Source organism: Paramisgurnus dabryanus, chromosome 22, assembly GCF_030506205.2.
Source record: "Paramisgurnus dabryanus chromosome 22, PD_genome_1.1, whole genome shotgun sequence".
Taxonomy (NCBI): domain Eukaryota; kingdom Metazoa; phylum Chordata; class Actinopteri; order Cypriniformes; family Cobitidae; genus Paramisgurnus; species Paramisgurnus dabryanus.
Genome location: NC_133358.1, coordinates 19390621 through 19412353, shown reverse-complemented (window position 1 = coordinate 19412353; position 21733 = coordinate 19390621). Strand labels below are relative to the sequence as shown.

Here is a 21733-nt window from a genome sequence, read left to right as displayed (position 1 = left end):
TTCTCTGTGTAACGAACAAGCGTTATTTTACTTATTAGATGATGTTCAGGTTAAAGGTTAAACAGTAGCTTTACTTTGCACTGATTCATTAAAGAACCTCATTACCACACTATAAAAGGGTCCAGTGACTCTTAAATGTGATTAGATGAGACCATTTCTGATGCCGGCACAAGAGCGACTGCACATTAGTTGAATTTTATGGCATGCAGAAATGATAAACAGTCTACTGTTAGGATAATGGATTATACAGTATATGTGACCCTGTCTGTGAAATCCAGTCTCAAAGTTTGATTTCAACCGTCAGTATTTACAGTACATTACTGTGCAAAAGTATTAGGTCATCATGCCAGAATTAGATTTGTTGTTTTTTGCAATGTTATAGTGATCGTATATAATTGTTTCTTAGTCTGTTTAATAGAATACAGACAGAAAATACAGGAAATGTGTATGTAGTATTAAAAACTGTATAAAAATGTAAACTGATGTGTCAGGTTTTTAGGGTAAACTCCCCTTCCACTTGAGCAATAGCAGGAAACTGCAGGATCAGTTAAACCTAAATAAAATTAAATCCTACTTTCTCATTTTAAAGAAATTTGTTGTTTTACTTCATTCTGCTCAAAAACACTCAAGATGTTTTTAGTGCCAAGAGAAGTCACACTAAACACAGACGATGTCTAAAGAAGACATTTAGTCCTGAAAATTAGTTTTTTTTTGTACATATTTCCTGTATTTCCTGTTGGTATCTTAATAAAATTGATCAAAAAATAAATATGGAGGGACATTAAAACTTCTAAAACAACAAGTCTGGTGGTGGTGGTCTATGACTTTTGAACAGTACTGTATATAAAACATCAACGTTATATTTTTACAGAATGTTCTTTACACTATGTAGGATGATTTAATGTAGAAAACAGTAAAGCAGACTTCAGCTGGATTTCACAGGCTGTGTCACATATTTGTTTATGCTGGCTGAGGCAAGTACTCACCAGGTTGGGTGAGAGCAGAGACTGGAAATGAAAGAGCAGACCAGCGGAGGAAATCTGCTCAAGCCAGCGGCTACTGGCCTCCTGGCCTTCACTTTCAGCACTGAGTGCCTGGTTCAAAACAGCCAACAACTGCTCTGAGAATGAGCAAACTGCTGCTACTAGACTCTGACTGAACACCATGTCTCGCCTCAACTGGATTTCTGAATCTAGAGAGAGAGAAAAGGTTCAATAAGCATTAAGTGGGGTTAAAGGGAAACACCACCGTTTTTCAATATTTTACTATGTTCTTACCTCAACTAAAAACAAATGAATACATATGTATCTTTTTCAATGCGTGCACTTCATCTTTGCACAGCGCGTCGTGATTGTGTTAGCATTTAGCCTAGCCCCATTCATTCCTTAGGATCCAAACAGGGATGAATTTAGAAGCCACCAAACACTTCTATGTTTTCCCTATTTAAAGACTGTTACACGAGTAAGTATGGTTACATGAGTAAGTATGGTGGCACAAAATAAAACGTGACGATTTTTTAAGTGGATAATAAATGACAACTATATTGTATGGCGGAAGAGCGCTTAGTTTGCATCACTTCGACCTCTGGTGCAGTAACATCATCAAACTACTCATGTAAAAGTCTTTAAATAGGGAAAACATGGAAGTGTTTGGTGGCTTCTAAATTCATCCCTGTTTGGATCCTAAGGAATGAATGGGGCTAGGCTAAATGCTAACACATTCTCAACGCGCTGTACAAAGATGAAGTGCACGCATTGAAAAAAGATAGGTATGTATTAATTCATCTAAGCTGAGGTAAGAACATAGTAGAATATTGAAAAACAGTGGTGCTTTCCTTTAAATCTACACAATCTGATCTGGTATCATCTCATGGATAAACAGTAGGTATGTTTACATGCAACCAAATAATCTGTTCGTAATTGTATTGAAAAGTCTTCATGTAAACACCTTAATCAATACCAATGAGGACGATCGGATGCAAATTTGGATCGTATCGAAGGGGGTGGTGTACTCTGATCTGTGATCCGATCCACAGGAGTCGTAGTGAATCATAGTGTTTTTTTAAATCGGATGCAAAAATACCTTTTGCACATGCGCAGAAGTTCAAGCAGAAGTTCACCTGTTATATTTACCTCTTATAAAATAGCGTTGGGCCTTTTGAAAAGTGTGTTTTCATCATCTATATCTGAAAACTTCTTAAGAACAACTTTCTCCAACTCAGTTTTGACTTTCATCTAGAGCAGTGGTTTTCAAACCCTGGGTCGCGACCCTCTGGTGGGTCGCGGAAATTAAAAACTGGGTCGCCACTCGCCAGAAAGATTTCAAAAAAATGTTACTAAAATAATTTATTCAATTTTATTATAAAAACTATAATAATTACAACACACTTGAATAAAAGCACAGTAAGATATCTTTTAAATACACTAAATAAAAAAATACTCCACCACTGTGTCACATGACCCATGTGCGTGCGCAGCTTACTGTATTAAATTCATAGACAGCAGATTAAATTGCGCACGGGGTCACAGCCATTTTTTAAATGATGCAAGGGGAAATAAAAACTCCTAAATAAAAATAAAAATGTGTTTGGTCTGATTTAACAAAATATATATTTTTAATGTATTTGATTGGTTTGTCGAAAGTGAGCGCGGAAATGTTTAGTTGTTTGCTAAGCAAAGCGCCACCGTTACGACACGGTTGAGTTTTGCAGTAAGACTGACACGTTATGGTTCTGCTGTTATCTTTGAACTATTTTCGCTGCTGAAACCACAAAAACAGTCAACATTGCGTCTAAAATGTAAGTGGCTTAATATTAATAAATTGTTTAGTGAATGTCATGAAATCTGTCACATTTTCAACCGTGATGTGATGCTGCTTAAATGTATCATGTTATTAAAAACTTCACATTTTTACCGCAGTATGTTTAACTCACTTTGTCAGTGTTAACTCACTTTGTGTTTGCTGCACTTATTTGTTTAACTTAGCGTTATTACATTATGCACTTTCGGTTGTCATTGAGACTAAAGGATGCAGAATCATTAGCGTGTTTTGGTGATTGTTATTGGCGTTTTAATCTAACGTTACTTGTCCCTGATAAGCGGACAAGCATTGATGTCGAGCCCTGCGACGTGTTTTTAGACTGCTTCAGTATAAGCTAGGTCCAATCTTTAAGACTCCTCCGTTGTGTTGCGTATGTCAGTTCTTCCTCGTTTTTTGCCCATTTTCATAATTAATGATATTATGAATTGCAGTGAGGTTGATCTCATTTGTGCCCCCTGAAAAAATGAAATGCCCATCCGTGAATTTGTGTCTGGCGTCGGGTCTGCTCATTAGGTAATACATACAGATGCGCGCGTGCACGTTTCACCGGGCTCACTCCACTATGACGGCTTTCGGCCCCGCCCTGCTTCATGCTACTAAGGGGGGGGGGTAGAGTGTGAGTCGCATAATTTTTATTTTTTTAAATTAGGGTCGCTCCTAAAAAAGTTTGAAAACAACTGATCTAGAGATAAAGCGTGAACTCGATGAGAGATGCTGTCCGGAGCGTAGCGTTGCCAAGTCCTCTACTTTTTTCGAGTTTAGACTTGGGCTACAGTTTAAACTCTTTCTACCTGTTTTTTTTACGCGGGTTAAAGATTAAATGATTGTGTTGCTTAGTTATTGGTATTTGGGCTGCATAGTCATTGGGGTGCTTTTGGGCTAGTTTTGAACATCCATTCGGATGGTTTTGATACGCGAATCTGGCAACCCTGGCTGTGCGCTTGCGCAGACTTATGGTTTGGATTCTACATGTAAACGAACATTTAAATCAGATTGCAATGTTTAGGGTACACTGTATCGTCGTAACCTTCAATCGTATTAAATTCAGTCGGATTGACAAATTTTGTGCATGTAAACATCGCCAATTAAACATATTCAAAAGATCTCCTACTTTGTGAATACAGATGTACATTTAAAGATGTATATTCTTCAGCATTCTGAATAAACCATCTTAAAGGGATAGTTCACCCAAAAATGAAATTTCGGTCATCATTTACTCACCCTCATGTTGTAACAAACCTGTATAAATTTCTTTGTTCTGATGAACACGAAGGAAGATATTTTGAGGAATGTTTGAAAACCAAACCGTTCATGAGCCCCATTCACTTCCATAGAACAGGTTTTCTTTTTTCCTACTATGGAAGTGAATGGCGAACAGTTTGGTTACAAACATTTCTCAAAAAACCTTCCTTTGTGTTCATCAGAACAAAGAAATGTATACAGGTTTGTAACAACATGAGAGCGAGTTAATGATGACAGAATTGTCATTTTTGGGTGAACTATCCCTTTAAGCTGGTTTGCAGGTGCAGGTGCTAGACAGTCTTAAACCAGACAGCTCTGATGCGATATTAAGTAAAATCTACCAAAAAGTAAACCATCCGTAGAAACATTACACTACCTTTTCATTTCCCGCACTTTCAGAAATAAAGGTACAAAAGCTGTCACTGGGAATGTACCCTTTGAAAAATGTCCTTATATGTGCCATTTAGGTACAGATGTGTATACATTTGGTAACAATATGTACCTTTGAAAGGTGTACTTCTTCAAACAGTACCACCCCAGTGATAGCTTTTGCACCTTTATTTCCTCGAGTACATAAAACTCATGAACTGCACAACACACTGCATACAAGGTACCTTAAAAACAGACATTCCCCACAGCTGAATGTTATTTGCATTTATTCATCATCAACTTGAAAAATGGTGGCTTTTCTTTACATTATGTCTCCTTAAGGGGATTACAGTAGGCTCTGAGGACTGTTTTCGTGAATACATTTTCCAGAAGGATGTCGGGCTGCCTGTGCAGGTGTGACAATAGTGCTGTGTGGCTGAATTAAGTGTAATTTATTCAGGGTGACCTCCAAAGACAGCCCACTTTTCGGTTCAACAGATTACAGAATATAAGCTGTGAATAACTGTGTGGGGTAAATATTGCCTGTTCTGTATGCTTTGTGTGTATTTTTAGTATTAGCATAATATGTTCAATCTGGAGATGCACGCAATGTAATCGACACCCACCTGTGTACTGCAGTAACACCAACAGTAACCGAGTTTTCACCTCTGGAGAAATATAAACAGCAAAATAAATCACAAAGTAAGTGTACTATCAAATGACAACAGAAATCAGTCTCATTGTGTTCAAGGGGGGTGCAGCTTTTCTTTAAATAAATATGGCACTACTGAATGTTATCTGTTCTGATATTAAATGCAGGAGGGTGCATATGCAAGTCTTGTATGTATACACTAGACCGGATTGCAATAATGCATTATGGTCTTACAAGACTAAAGACCTCATTTTGTCCACCACACCTACTATTTTATCATAAAAAAAGGAAAAAATTAGTTGATTGTAATGGCCAGTATAAATTTTACAGTCATGAGCTTTGAGTTCATGTAAATTTGCAATATCTTATTTATAGGGTGATACATACCAATGATGAAAAATTGTGTAGAAAATACAAAATCCTTCTAAAAACACATACGTACTGTATAAGGATAAACACACCATGGGCCCTATCTTGCACCCAGTGCAATTGACTTTGTCAGTGACGCATGTATCATTCGTATTTTGCACCGGCGCACAGCGGGTTTTTCCCTCCACAGACGCACGTCGGCAAACTAGGGAATGAAGTTGCGCTCCCTGGGTGGTTCAGCGCAAAAAAGGAGGCGTTTTGCAGCGCAAACCATACCTGATGCTATTTTACAGTTTCAAAAAACAATTGCGCCACTGACCTAAGACTGACTAGTCTAAAGTCAGTGGCGCGTTACGCGTGGTTCATTATGCTATTTTAAGGGCGCATGCTTGACCATAATGTATAGCGTGCACAACGCGCACACAATTGGCTTATCTAATCTACACAGATGCAACAGTTATTTTTGCAAATCATAAATTGTTACAATAAAAAATATTCACACATTAGATAAGGGGAATCATAGTGGTGAGCATTGTGGTGATAGTTTTTATTTATTGTGTGGCTGCTTTAAAAAATTTTCATGCAAATAAAGATTAAAATATTTTCATAAGTTTGTTGTGTGGCTGTGTTACGTTTATTTTATGTAAATAATAATTAAAATTAGCCTGGTTAGCCAGACCAACATCAAGATGTAAGGTCTGGCAACTCTTCACACAAACGGCTCAATGCAAGGGGCGGGATATAAGGTTGTCCCTCAAAATGCCTCTGCACGCAATAGGATAGCGCTATGACCAATCAGAGCAACGAAGAAGGTGACGTAGTTACCGTAACCAGTCGGCAAAACTCCAAACACATCTTTCTTGCTTAAAAAGGACTTCAGTAGGGTTATTTGCTCTTCTCTCAAAGAAAAACATAAGTCTAAGTCCTCCAGAGTCGCGGCCAAAGCCGCTTCAAAAGAAAGCTGTTCGCCAGCAGCAGCAGCCATTCTTTGTTTTCAAGTAGGAACCGTTGCAGCTCTGTCGTCATCATGTTAAGCCCGCCCCACAGACGCTACACACGATGTGATTGGCCTGACCAAATTTTGGTTTTTGGAGCTGTTAAGTGTATTGTGAGTGCCTAGACTAAACCCTGGCAGCAAATATATTTTGCGGCCGCTAGGGTGCGTCTAGATTTCTAGGCTAAATTAAAATGTTTTCATAAGAAACCTTAATGTATGTGAACTTGATTTGTAAGAGTTCTTTGGGGTTGGACCTTGCTTGCGTTTCTTGGGTCCGATTTCAAAGCCCCCAAACCCGTTCAGCGGTGAGGGTGGACGCAGCGATGTCCTCTGCTGGCGTCAGGTCCTGTGTAGAGGCAGATCCACCTCCCGTTACACGGCGTGCCCGATTTATGCTGGCAAGCTTGGGATTCCCCCGTCTCCTGACATCATTGTAGCGCTTGGCGCAACGATGGGGATGCCAGCTGATGAGACAATTGTGGCTATTTCCTCTCACGCCTGTTTAACCTACGCTGATTTGGGCGGGTTTCTCCTATCCCCATACAAAACAACTTCTCTGTCTTTGAGTGCTCTTACAAGAACGTCGGTCTCCTTGGCTGTGAATCGCTCCTGGCGTGCGCCTGGTAAATCCATCATAATAATAGCAACCCGCCATGGAAGTATCGTCCTTGTGTTTAAAGGGAATGTTGGATAACGTTCTGATTGGTTTATTTGACGTTACGCCCAAACCACACCTATGAATACTGAACCTACTTCAGACCAACCCCTTATTGATTTGCGCCTGGCGCAAGAGTTATTTCTCCCACCAGGAAAATAGCAACACTTGCGTTTCAGATAGTTAAAATAGGGCCCCATGTGTTATACATTGCATACTGGGGATCCCTGAGGCACGGACCCCTTACCTCGAAGGACTTTATTATTCATCAACTTGTTTTCCTGCAAATTCATCATGTTTGGTACCTACGCATGCACCCATGTAACCGCATAAAAGCTAAAATGCATTGCTGAAAACGAACCTGGTGGATTTAAAGCCAAACGTTCATTCTTTCCCCTCCATAAACTTACAATTAGCAGTGTGCGCTAACAATTCCCTCCACTTAAGTTTCTAGAGCTATCGAAAGCCGCTCAACGGTTGTTTTGGCTATGTTTGTGTGTGTTTGTGCATCTCTTTCAGAACCACTGACCTTCTGCAAACTTGGCGATGGTGTGTGTGAGAGCTTGGACGCTGCTGGGCAGATTCCATGGATCCTGCTTGACGTGAAGCCGCAGTTTCTTGGTGCAGTTGAGTTTGGGCTCCATGTCCTGGTGGAACTCTGTCCAAACACAACAACAGAACCGCTTGACTCAAACCCTCACAGCAGCGATCAAGAAAACATGGCCAACAAAGAAAAACAGACAACTAACGTCTGCTGAGAATGACAACACAATACAGTACAGTATATGCACAGACTGTAAGATCCACTGGAATGAAAAATATGCATTTTATACGGTGTCCCAGAAGTTGGATAGGTAACTTTTAACCAGCTGGACCTCAGGACTCTCAGGTTACAAGCAAGACTCTTTAACCATTGAGGTTACGACTGCCCCCTGATATTTTGTTATATAATGCACTAATATTCATACTTTTTAACATTCATACTATCTTTAAAGTGTTCAAATGATTATTTTTTGCATTGTTTTCAAAGCAAAAGGCACAGAGGAGTCATCGCTTTATCAACAGTTTGGTTCGGCTCAGAGACAAACATGGTCTTTCTCTCACACACCTATCTGTTTCCTTTCGAGGAAGGGATGAAGGGCGATGGCTTGCTATTACATCATGTCATTCACTTTAGAGATTATGTAATAACTTCCTTTGAGCTCTCTGTGGTGATGTAAAGCATTTTCAGGAATTTACCACACAAAAAGTGAGATGAGATCAAGGACGAGGATAAATGGCTGTCAAGGATAGTGCAAAACCACAAAAAAACTCACATTAAAATGGTAATATGGTTTCTACATATTATAATAATTACATCTATATTATCTACACAGTAATATATGTTATCTACTGTACATATTATAATAATGACATCTATATTATCTGCACAGTAATATATGGTATCTACATATTATAGTAATGACATAAATATTATCTACACAGTAATATATGGTATCTACATATTATAGTAATGACATCAATATTATCTACACCGTAATATATGGTATCTACATATTATAATAATGACATCTATATAAACTACACAGTAATATATCTACATATTATAATAATGACATCTATATAAACTACACAGTAAAATGTGGTTTCTACATGTTATAATATTGTTACAATAATGACATATTATCTACACAGTAATATATGGTATCTACTGTAGATATTATAATAATGACATCAATATTATCTACACAGTAATATATGGTATCTACATATTAGAATAATGACATCTATATAAACTACACAGTAAAATATGGTTTCTACATGTTATAATATTGTTAAAATAATGACATCTATATTATCTACACAGTAATATATGGTATCTACATATTATAATAAAGACATCTATATAAACTATACAGTAAAATATTGTTTATAGATTTTATAATAATGTTACAATAATGATACATATAGTATATTATCTACACAGTAATATATAGTATCTACTGAAGATATTATAATAATGACATCAATATTATCTACACAGTAATATATGGTATCTACATATTATAATAATGACATCTATATAAACTACACAGTAATATATGGTATCTACATATTATAATAATGACATCTATATTATCTGCACAGTAATATATGGTATCTACATATTATAATAATGTCATCTATATTATCTACACAGTAATATATGGTATCTACATATTATAATAATGACATCTATATAAACTGCACAGTAATATATGGTATCTACATATTATAATAATGACATCTATATAAACTACACAGTAATATATGGTATCTACATATAATAATGACATCTATATAAACTACACAGTAATATATGGTATCTACATATTATAATAATGACATCTATATTATCTGAACAGTAATATATGGTATCTACATATTATAATAATGACATCTATATAAACTAAACAGTAAAATATTGTTTATAGATTTTATAATAATGTTACAATAATGATACATATAGTATATTATCTACACAGTAATATATGGTATCTACTGTAGATATTATAGTAATGACATCAATATTATCTACACAGTAATATATGGTATCTACTGAAGATATTATAGTAATGACATCAATATTATCTACACAGTAATATATGGTATCTACATATTAGAATAATGACATCTATATAAACTATACAGTAAAATATGGTTTCTACATTTAATAATAATGTTACAATAAAGATACATATAGTATATTATCTACACAGTAATATATGGTATATACATATTATAATAATGACATCTATATAAACTATACAGAAAAATATGGTTTCTACATTTTATAATAATGTTACAATAAAGATACATATGGTATATTATCTACACAGTAATATATGGTATCTACTGTACGTATTATAATACTGACATCTATATAAACTATGGTCTACATTTTATAATGAAGTTACAATAATGATACATATAGTATATTATCTACACAACCTAGCCGCTGGGTTAAATTAACCCAGAAAAATGTATAATTGACCCAACAATGGGATAAAATAATCCAGCATATGTTAATATGTTAACCCAGCGAGTACATGTAAAAAATATGTTTGTAACTTTGTTACTTTTGTACTTTTAAGTGGAGAGACATTCTATTCTAGACCATTTTACTTTAATACCCATATAAACCCATCCAAAAGTGCATGTAAAAACAAAACAATTGAAAAGATCATGTGGTCTCCTACATTTCAGTCGGACGGGCCCTTCCTGCGTGAACCAAGATCTAAAGTGGACCAGACTTCAAGCAGATAATCAACATTTTTTGCTATGCATCACACTTACTGCTGTAATACTGTAGACATTGACTGCTCTATTATGAAAAATGTTATGCCATTCAAATCAAAATTACAGTAATAAAGCGAGCACCCATTTTATCTGCTAAAGCCACATTTCAAAAACAACATAAATCACTTTCTAATTCCCATTATAAATCCCATTTTCTCACCTGCTTGCTTGAGGAGCGAAAAATAAATACATTGTTTTAGGGAGTAAAATTTACTATTACATATCAGCTTAAGTTTATCCAAATATTAATAAACTGAAGGGGGTATTCATGCACTGAAAATTCCTTGTTGCACTTAAATTTTTAAATTTAATCAACTTTGAATTGAATTTACAATTAATTTTAATTTCCATGACTAGTGAGGAGTTGCTAGCCTGGCTCCGCCCTCCTACGTGCTTCCGCTAAATTTTGATTTCGCTTCAGTACTAAGTCTGGGTCTGCTGTGTAGAGTTTCGTTTTCTCATGCAAAAATCTGCAGGTCCAATCAGCGAACAGATGGGGGATGGCTAAGAACGATGACTTTGAGGTCGTGCTTCAGTTTGAGTTATAGTTCAGTAATGGCAGTGGAGAAAGACGTGAGAAAAACTATTCAGTCCGTTGTTGCAAAACTGCAGAATATACAGAAGTTAAAGCCGGAGCAAGAACAATGTTTGCAAAGTTTTGTTTGTCTGATCATTCGGACTTGTTGTTTTCGGCCGGTTTCAGCGCATGATATACGTCACGACCACACGTTAGCGATTGGCTATGGCAGATCCTGAGTGACTCTGGGCAGATCCAATAGTTTTAAACTTCAACAGAGGACCCTCCTGAACGGAAGTAACGCTTGGAGCGTGGCCAGACTCTCTGTACAAATGAAATGAATGTACGGGAGTCTGGTTGGACCAGGCCAAGGAGTTGCTATAAAAGATAAAAAATCTAATTCAACTTCATTTTTAAAATTTACAGCAACGCTTTACACATTTTTAAATAAATTGTAAATTCAAGTTGATTAAACTTAAAGGAATTTTTTACAGTGTGGGTGAAGGATTTCACTTGGATTTTAGATATTTTTCAAGTCTTTGAATCCCAGAAGTCCAGACATAGACAATCTTGATGCACTGGTGTCTTTGAATAAGAGAAGTGACCGTCAATCTTGATAAATCTAATGTCCTGGTGGTTTTGAATCAGATAAGACATGACCTAGACAATCTGAATAAATCTAATGTCATGGAGAGGAAGTGTCCTAGACGATCATAATGAATCTAATGTCCCAGTGTCTTCCGATCAAAGAGAGGATGTGTCCTAGACTATCTCCAGCAGTCTTTACCTATTCTAGATACAATTAATTGTTCAGATTTGATTCGCAGTAAAGGACGAAACTAAGGTTGATGACTTTGAGTCCTTACACACATTCAGGAGGAAACCCCCACCGCTAGCCACATCCTTACACACCAACCGCCCTTCAGATGTGTAACACGTCTAGATTTATGTCACTATAGAGATTCGCCATACTCCTCTGTTTTCTGAACACACTTAAACATTAGCCTTCATAAGTTTCTAAACATTTAATGCACTGTAAGTAAAGCTTTACAATGCAAGATCAACTTCAGTTGAGGAAATATTCACTTAGCCATGAAATAAATGGATATTTAGTCAGGCTTATTGTGTGAATAAATAAACTCCAACAGGAATGAATGTCAATTTTACGGTTACGTAACAGTTTAGCTTAAGTGGTAGAGCATTACAGTAGGAATAGTGAGTTCAATAGGACATAAAGTAATAAATGTATAGTTTAAATGCACTGTGACTATTGAATGTGTCTGCAAAAGACATACAGTACACTTTTTTTGTTTTATACATAAAGTGCAAAAGTCTTACGCAGCCACATGTTGTTTTAGCAAAGTTTTGTGACCATCCATATTATTTCGGCCTATTTATTAAAATACAAACAGAAAATACAAATTTTTTATAAAAAATTACAATTTTCATTATTCAAATAAAGAGACTGAGAAATAATTATATATGAGTTACTAAACCATTGTCAAAACAACAAATTTAAGGCTGGCACGGTGACTTCTGCACAGTACTGTACATTCAATTAAAAATGAACAGGAAAAATATATCCTGATACCTTGAAGCCCTCGTCCTGGAGTGAAACATTTTGTCTGCTCAAAGGCTCGTGCCACAGTCGCCCCTTTTAACAAACTGGTGATGGACTCCACCTGCAAATGAAACCAGTGCTCAGTACCAAAACACCACAGGAAGTCTGCGGACGTGTGCGACAGTCGACGGCTTTAAATTGCTGAACAAGCAAAATGACTCTACAGTAAATCTGAATGAACTCAAAGAGTATGGCTGTGTACTCTATACAAGACAGCTGAGGTTCAAAATGTTCCCTGTGGTGATCACAGACCAAAAGTGATCAAGAAAGCAAAAACAAAACTTGAACTCCCACCATGTAAGCTGGAAAACATTTGCGCCCCCGGAAACCTGCATGCTATAAAACAAACAGCAGCCAGAAGAGGACAAAGAGTGCTCCACATTCTCCAGTTTACTGGTGATTGAGATGTCCTTGTTAAAAAGACTATAGCAATGGTGCCTTAAGTCAGGAATTGAGTGTGGTTTTCTAAGGTATCAAAGGTGAAACCTCTTCAGAGTCACATAAAAGCAGACGAAAAAAAGTTTTTAATGAAAGCGAAACTAATAAAATCAACTAAGCTTAAAGGGATAGCTAACCACAGAATAAAAATGTTGTCATTACTCACCCCCATGCCCTTAAGACCTTTTCAGAACACAAATTAAGATATTTTTGATGAAATCTCAGATCTTTATGAGCCATTTAGACAGTAAAGCAAATAGCGACTTTCAAGGCCCAGAAAGGCAATAAAAACATTGTTAAAATAGTTCATTTGTTTAATTTTTATTTCATCAAGCTACAAGAATACATTTTGTTTCAGTCTCCAGTGCATATTCATGAAAGCAGCACACGTATACATGTGTGTCAGCATGATGTAAATTAAAATATTTTAATAAAACAAATAAATAAAATATTTTTTTTAAAAACACTCAAATAAAACGTAATTTTGAAGAAACTATGACGAAAAATGAACACATTCACTCTAAAAACAAACGGTGCTATATAGCACCAAAAGTGGTTCTTTGCGCGTAATCATAAAAGAACCATTTTTAGTGCCATATAGCACCGGTGAAGCACCTGTATAGCACCTGTGTAGAACCATTTAGGGGCCATATAGCACCATATATGGTTCTACATAGCACAATATGGTTCCACATGGGTGCTTCACTGGTGCTATATGGCACTAAAAATGGTTCTTCTATGATTACGAGCAAAGAACCACTTTTGGTGCTATATAGCACCGTTTGTTTTTAGAGTGTACTAGATTATTAATGAATTAAATGTTTTAACCTCTAATGGGAATAGCTGCGTGGTGAAGTGAAACTAAAGGGTTAATAAGCACAAAACTGAAGCAGATGTTGTAGAACGTCTGGTGAACGATGATAGATAGCGCAAAAATTGTAAAAACTGATTATTTCCCACTATTAATTACATTATCTTAAAGGAGTGTAACTACTGTAGCATGTGGAAATGACCTAGTTAAGGCGGTAGGGTTTCCAAGCTTAGGCGGGCCGCCTTAACTGAAATATGCTCTGGGAAACCCTGGACACGCGTCTGGAGATCTTGCGGCGCGAATGAGGCGTTTAGCATAGTGCATAGTCGCAGATGCCCCTCCCATGACGCAAATTTCCGCGTGAATGTCTCAATGACTAGAAGTTCACACGCGGCTTTCAAGCGCGAATGAAGCGAGTAAACTCAAAATGTTCAAGCGGCAAACTTGACGTGAATTTGACGCCTCAAACGTGGCTGGTGTGAAACCACGGTTAGGCCACCACCACCAGACTTGTTGTTTTAGAAGTTTTAATGTCCATCCATATTTATTTTTGTATCTATTTTATTAAGATACAAACAAAAAATACAGGAAATATGTAAAAAAAAAAAAGTGTGATGTCTCTTGGCACTAAACACATCTTGAGCGTTTTTGATCAGAATTAGGTAAAAAGACTAATTACTTTAAAATTTGAAATTAGGATTTAATTTTATTTAGGTTTAAAAGATCCTGCAGTTTCCTGCTATTGCTCAAGTGGAAGGGGAGTTTATCCTAAAAACTTGACACATCAGTTTACATTTTTATACAGTTTTTAATACTACATACGCATTTCCTGTGTTTTCTGGTTGTATTCTATTAAAGAGACTGAGAAACAATTATAAATGATCACTATAACATTGCAAAAACAACACATGTAATTCTGGCATGGTGGCCTAAGACTTTTGCACAGTACTGTATATGTATACATAGATGCCTCATATACATGGATTGCCTCAAAAATATCTTGAATTTGTGTTTCGAAGATAAACAGAGGTCTTACAAGTGTGGAATGACATGAGGGGGAGTAAATAATGCAATAATTTTCAATAGTGGGTGAGAACTAATGCTTTAAATAGTTTTTGTCACATCTCAGAACTGTTTAAAGGAACTGCAAAAGCTAAAATATGATTAAAATTGTGATAAAACACAGAAATAAATAAAGTTTTTAACATGTTTACAGAAAATGGCAAACATTGAATGCATGTTAATCTAAAAGCTTATTGGCCCTGACAGCAAACACACATATAAACACACCTGACTGAACAGATGCTCCAGGAAGCCATGTAGCTTCTTTTGTTTGTCGTGAGTTATCCACACGCTGGCTGGCAGTTCATCTCCTGTGTGTTTATGAATAAAGTAATAACATTACAAACTTATATTTATATTTATATACAAACAATATTTGTTTCATTAGTGTACATGGTCAGATAAAGGTAAAAAAGGGTTCCTAGCTGTCATTGGGGACTAAATGGTTCTAATATGTACCATTTAGGTGCAGACATGTATACATTTGGTACTAATATGCACTCTTTGGTACCAGTATGTACCTCTGAGGTACTAATATGAATATAGTAATATAACCATTTTTTGACCTTTTGATGACAGTGTAGTGATGCTTAATTGCAATGAGACACAGGTTTTCCTCACAGAATCTGTCTACTGTACATTTCTCTGTTTGTTATGTTAGCATAAACTTGTCAGAAATGTGGCACGGGCTGTGTTTTGACGGGTTTTGTCCGATTGTGTAACTAAAGTGGAAAATATGCGAGTCTGAAAGCCATTTCTAAAATGTAATTATGGTCACGTTGCGCCGTGTTTATCGAGGAGAGGACTAACAGGGTCGCGGATGCATGTGGGATGATGTCGGCTCGATTTACCAGAGTCCATTTCGTCACTGTGTACGTAGGAGCTGCAATGACTGCTGCAGATGCTGGTGAAGGAAGCGATGGAGTTCCTGTTGCTGTTACAATCACTGAAAATAAACAGCCAGACATTCACGTGTTACTTACAAATAATCCAATTGTCGGCACTTAACAGGACATCAATGGTGATGGAGCCACAAACCCACATCAGACGACATTCCTAAGTTCTTTTGTAAAGTTTCAATGAGTTCTGATCTGCTTTAATTGTAACAATAAGGCCTGTTCACATTGATTATTGGCCACAAACAAGATGCTGATTCAAAACAAAGTAATTTAAGGACCTATTTACACCGGCCAAGAAGGATAGCAACATTATACGGAGAAGTTAAATTAATGTGATTTTAAGAAGACACCTGTACGAGTCCCTATTGCTGATGGTGTCGTGACCCGAGTCCTCCTGCTCGTCTCCGGTCACATTGAAACACACTTTCTTGCCATTGCGCTCGCTTTTCTCGCTCTCATTCTCAGCTGAGATGTAGCTCTCTGTGGGTTTCCCTTCAGAGCCGATGGGATGTGTGATGGATGAGAGTAAACTGTAAGAGTGACAGAGACAAGAGAGAGATAGAGAGATAAAAAACAAAAAGAAGTAACTAACAAATCCTTCTTTGCTTTAAAAGGCCACCCATTGACCCCCGGATGCATATACTGTAAGACAGATAAATGACTCAAGCCTAATAAAACAGCAGGAGTCAATCTGATTGGCTGTGAATATCTGATATTTTGTTTTAAGAGATCACATAAAAATACGTACCCTGCATGTCTGTGGGTGCTTCTTAACCAAAATAAGCTTGGTGAAAAACTGTTAATAGTCAAAGGTCAGGCTAAGTTACACTCATTACAGATGAGCAGTGAAAAGAAAACACCTCCAGAAATGCCTGCTTATGACTCGCATAAACAGTGGAATAGATATCTGACAATATGACCCTGTTACCCCAGGAGGACAAACACACTGCCACCTCTCAATCCCCTCTCAGCCTAACACACTAACATTTACTCAGCATGAAAAACCATTTCGAGAAGACTGACCACAGAGCTGTAATATCATCAAGATGTGCAGCGTGCAAGGATCACCAGAGCCAAACAAAATCAAAACGTGTTTGTGTCTGGCTTCCGCACAACAACTTGAGGAAGTTAGAGGTCCTATGAATATGAATAACTTCAAAACATGCATACAGCTGTGTCAATAGCTATAACTCCACATGCAATCAGTTTATATGAAGAGTACGGTCAAGAAAATGTTTAAAGAGGACCGAACACAGAAATCTGATATATAGCCATAACGAAATGTAAAAAAATTATAGCGTATACATATGAAGACTAGGGCTGTCAAATGATTAATTGCAATCAATCGCATACAAATTAAAAGTTTGTGTAAATGTATGTATGGATTTAAGAAACATTTACACACACACACATATATATATATTTTAAATGTATATACAATACCAAATAAAAAATAATAAACAAACAAATATATAAAAAAAATGATATATAATAGAACACTTCTTATATATATATTTGTTTTTTTGTTTGTTTTGGTATTGTATATACATTTAAAAAGTATATATAAATAAAATTTTTCTTACATTTATACATGGATTTAAGAAATATTTACATGTGTATATATATTTAATTATTTATATTTATATATATTAATAATTACACAATAATAAATACATAATAATTACACAGTACACACACACATATATTATGCAAACACTTTTATTTTGTTTGTGATTAATCTCGTATAATCGTTTGACAGCACAAATTAATTTCACGATACTGCACTAGGGATGGGTGGTACGACAAAAAATATGTTGACTTTTTTGCTGTCGTAACCATATATAAATTTGCACTGTGCAGCCCTATATTGCATTAAATATACAGTAGTGGTTAAAAGTTGTTTGGGGGGGGGGGTTTGATTTGCTTTTGAAGCCCTGTCAGGTTAGATTTAACCATCAAAATATGAGGTGAACATTTTTTATAATGTTTTACATGTTTAAGCATATATCAGATTTCTGTATAGAGAACTATTTTACATGCATCTTATTTTCACATATGGGGACATTTAAGACACATTTTCAATAATTCTGTGGTCTGGTTTTAAAGCCAAGTCTTTCCACACATGAATGCACTAACATGTTAAGCCTTGTTTAAGTTTCAGACAGCCCTCTTTGGGATTTTTTTAATGAGAAAAAGGCACTATAAACCTACGTTTATGGAGAGACTCAAACCGTAAACTCAAATTCTCATCCCAACAATAAACAAAACCTCAACCACATCTTAACTCCAGTTCTCCAGGTGAAAAACACAGGAAAGTTTCCAAAGACGCCTCTCTTTCGAGTGCCCAGAGGCCCCCCGATGCCCCAGTTCTCCATCTCTGCTGTTCTCCATCCCTCCCTGCCAATGCGGACGGGTCGCCACCATTCAGTCCCATGCCGTCGCCATGGAAAACAAAATCCTATTGGCGGAAGCTTAATAAGGAAGTGTGCACAGTTTGAGGCCTCGAGGGGCACAAAAAAATCAAAGAGAGAAGAGGTGGAGGATGGGAACAATGAGGAGCCTCTGCATGGAGGATTTTGGTATGGGTCTATCGATCTCAATGCCTAGTCCTTTCATGTGACATGTGAGGTTCAGCCGTGCTTTACATTCGGCTAATATCATACAGCTGACTCTGCACTTTTAACTATAATGCATCTGCATGAAACTAGCAGTGTGATATGCAAATAGTCAAAGCCAGAGGGAAACAGACAGTTAGACAGAGACACATAAGATGACAATATAAGCATACTGTATGCATATATCAAAGCAAAGGACGATAACTTGGTGCAAAACCAGAGATAGGGCATTGTGATACGTTCCAGTAAGTTGCACTGGAAGTTACAATGGGACGATTATAAGTGAAAGTAAATGTTTGTAAACTACTGTATGGAATGTATACTACTTAAAATGTGACCTCTGCTTTTAAGCGATCCCAGGGAGTAGTGAATACACACACATCCCTACAGTGCCCAGGGAGCAATTTGGGTAGCTCAAGGGCACCTCAGTCACAACCTGTCAGCCATGAGGCTTGAACTGGCATCTCTCGGGTTACAAGCCAGACTCTCTAGGCCCTAAAAACATTATATTAAGCAAAACAATGACTGGAATCTTGTCATGAGATGCTACTGTGATCCTTCTATATTCACACTGGTTATATAAATTTTTTGTGTATTCATTATGGTTTCTTAAACCTACTGTGGTCCACACAAATGTATTTTTTATCAATGTCAATTCTTCAATAACCTCATCCTTACAATTCAAGTCAAAGACAGGTCCAAACTGTCCACTTAAGATAATATGTGTGGGAACCTCTGTGTCAGTGAATATTTTAGCATCTGACAGGTTTACCAAGTTTATATAGGATGCCAAAAGTGATTTTTTTCATTTGACAATTTCGTGACAGGTACTGAGACAGAGGCTCAACTGTGCTTTGCATTTGTCACAAATTTGACAGATTTGCAATAAAAAAATAGCTCATTTCCATTGTCATAGAAACCAAATTGCAGTGAAGAAATTTTACTATGGACTTTTACTTGAGTTAAACCAAGTTTAGCAGTCCAACTTTTACACTAAAAGTCAAAGAGGCAGTTTCCCGGACAGGATTTAGATTAATCCATGACTAGGCCTTAGTTATATTAGGACATTAAGTAGTTTTTACAAACATATCTTATAAAAAACAATAATGTGCATCTTGAGACACAACAATGCCACTGATATATATTAAATGGACACTCCACTTTAAAAAATATATATATCGCATATATATTCATTTTCCAGCTCCCACATGGTTAAATTTTTTATTTTTATCGTTTTGAAATCCATTCAGCTGATCTCCATGTCTGGCGGGTAGCACTTTTAGCATAGCTTAGAATAATCCATTGAATTTGATTAGACCATTAGCATCACGCAAAACATAACCAAAGAGTTTTTTCCTATTTAAAACTTGACTCTTCTGTAGTTACATTATGTAAAATACGTTGATCTAAGACAGACAGAAAATTAAAAGTTGCGATTTTCTAGGTAGATATGGCTAGGAACTATACTCTCATTCTGGCATAACAATCAAGGACTTTGCTGCTGTAACATGGCTGCAGCTGGTACAATGATATTACGCAGCAGCTGAAAATAGTCCCCTCAGTAACTTTCAATCACGGGACTATTTAGCAGTGCGTAATATCACTACGCCTGCTGCAGCCATGTTACAGCAGCAAAGTCCTTGATTGTTATGCCAGAATGAGAGTATAGTTCCTAGACATATCTACCTAGAAAATCGCAACTTTTAATTTTCTGTCTGTCTTAGATCAACGTATTTTACACAATGTAAACAGAAGAGTCAAGTTTTAAATAGGAAAAATATCCAAACTCTTTGGTTATTTTTTAGCACAATGCTAATGGTCTAATCAGATTCAATGGATTATGCTAAGCTATGCTAAAAGTGGTAGCGCCAGACCCGTAGATCAGCTGAATGGATTCCAAAAAGGTAAAAATCAAATGTGTAACTTTAGGGGAGCTGGAAAATGAGCATACTTTCAAAAAAAGCTGAGTGTCCCTTTAAAATTTGTCAGTGCAAGATGTTTTTCAATTAAGGCACCTGAAACATGCAATTTAGTCTGGGAATAGGATAAGCCATGTCCGGGAAAGCGCCCCTAAAAGTAAGAAAGAGCAGATAAGTAAAAAGCAACAGGTACAAATACTCAGATATCCCTTCATTTATTTTATTATTTTCTCCAGTCTATCCCAACAGTACAGATCAATGGTCTTCCTAAGCCAGAGGCTTCTAAAGGTGCCTGTGTTGAGCTGCAGTACTCTGCTACTATTTTCCCATATTATTGCCGGATGATAGGGGCGGCTGTCTGACAACCGCCTCCAGGCAGCCATTACGACACTCTCTCTCGCCCAGGGCTGCAAGAAAGGTCATTATTTCCCACCAGATCAAGGACAACCCTGCCAATAAGCACACTCCACACATGCAGAGAGCAATCGACACTGACAAGCATATGGCAACATCAGCAAACAGGTGCCGCCCCCAATGCAGATCAAGACCGGCTGTAATTGCCCTATATGTCTATGGAGAATTTGACTGTGTGATGTCTATATAATGATGCAATCTCAGATGCTGTCACAGATTCCTTAATAAAAGATTAACACACAATAGGTCATGTTTTCATCTGATTAGTAGTCATTTAGATACATTGCAAATAATTTGGTGAAAGTAACATTCACAGCGTGAGGCTTGAGTTTTGTGCACTTGTGGAAATTTTTATTTTTCATTTTGAAAGGCGCGGGCTGACCTCAGAGTGTCCCATTTGCTTCAAAGTGTTAATGGGCTTCCTGAAAATGAAGCCATCAACAGTTCAGCTCAGACAGGAAGTAACTCACCCTCTATTACACACGCACACACACAGATGTAGGAGCAATAATGCAAATTCCAGATGTTAGGTCATGTGAAATGCACAGAGATTATAAGATTGCCCCGCAGAGAGATACAAAGTTAACACTCTGGGGTCGGCTGCGGCGCGGGCGCCGCAAACTCTTTAATTTTCGATCACTCCCCAAAGAGACTTAGATAACTCTGCTGATTTTTGACATACAGATATGATTTATACATCATTTAAAACGTAAAATTGTCTAGTTTTTTTCTGTCCACTCCCAATAAAAACAGCATGTTGTGCTTTTCGCAAAATTAAGAAAATAAACATGATGCGCGTTTTGTTCTCTCTCACTCAGTGAAGTCCTTTCAGAAACACGTCAGAAAAATGAACTGTAACTTAACGAATATTTGTCATATAAACAAAAGATAAATGTCTACATAATGCTTGGAATGTCTGCTTTTGGAAGATGTAAGTGAAATCGAAAACAAATATTGTAATTCGTTGTTAACTGTATTAGAAGAGAGAGATGTA

At 36.8% G+C, this 21733-nt stretch overlaps 1 protein-coding gene across 3 annotated transcripts in view; it reads right to left on the bottom strand.

Annotated features, from left to right (window-relative positions):
- prex2 (phosphatidylinositol-3,4,5-trisphosphate-dependent Rac exchange factor 2) overlaps window positions 1-21733 on the bottom strand; it is a 169340-nt gene that overhangs the window by 45287 nt on the left and 102320 nt on the right. For all 3 annotated transcript variants that reach the window (XM_065258097.2, XM_073813102.1, XM_065258098.2), the window contains 7 exons: window positions 16142-16321; window positions 15744-15838; window positions 15121-15203; window positions 12552-12642; window positions 7634-7762; window positions 5058-5099; window positions 987-1192 (listed from right to left, as the gene is read on the bottom strand). In XM_065258097.2, coding sequence (XP_065114169.1) covers window positions 987-1192; window positions 5058-5099; window positions 7634-7762; window positions 12552-12642; window positions 15121-15203; window positions 15744-15838; window positions 16142-16321 — 826 coding nt within the window. The remainder of the gene's footprint in view (window positions 1-986; window positions 1193-5057; window positions 5100-7633; window positions 7763-12551; window positions 12643-15120; window positions 15204-15743; window positions 15839-16141; window positions 16322-21733) is intronic.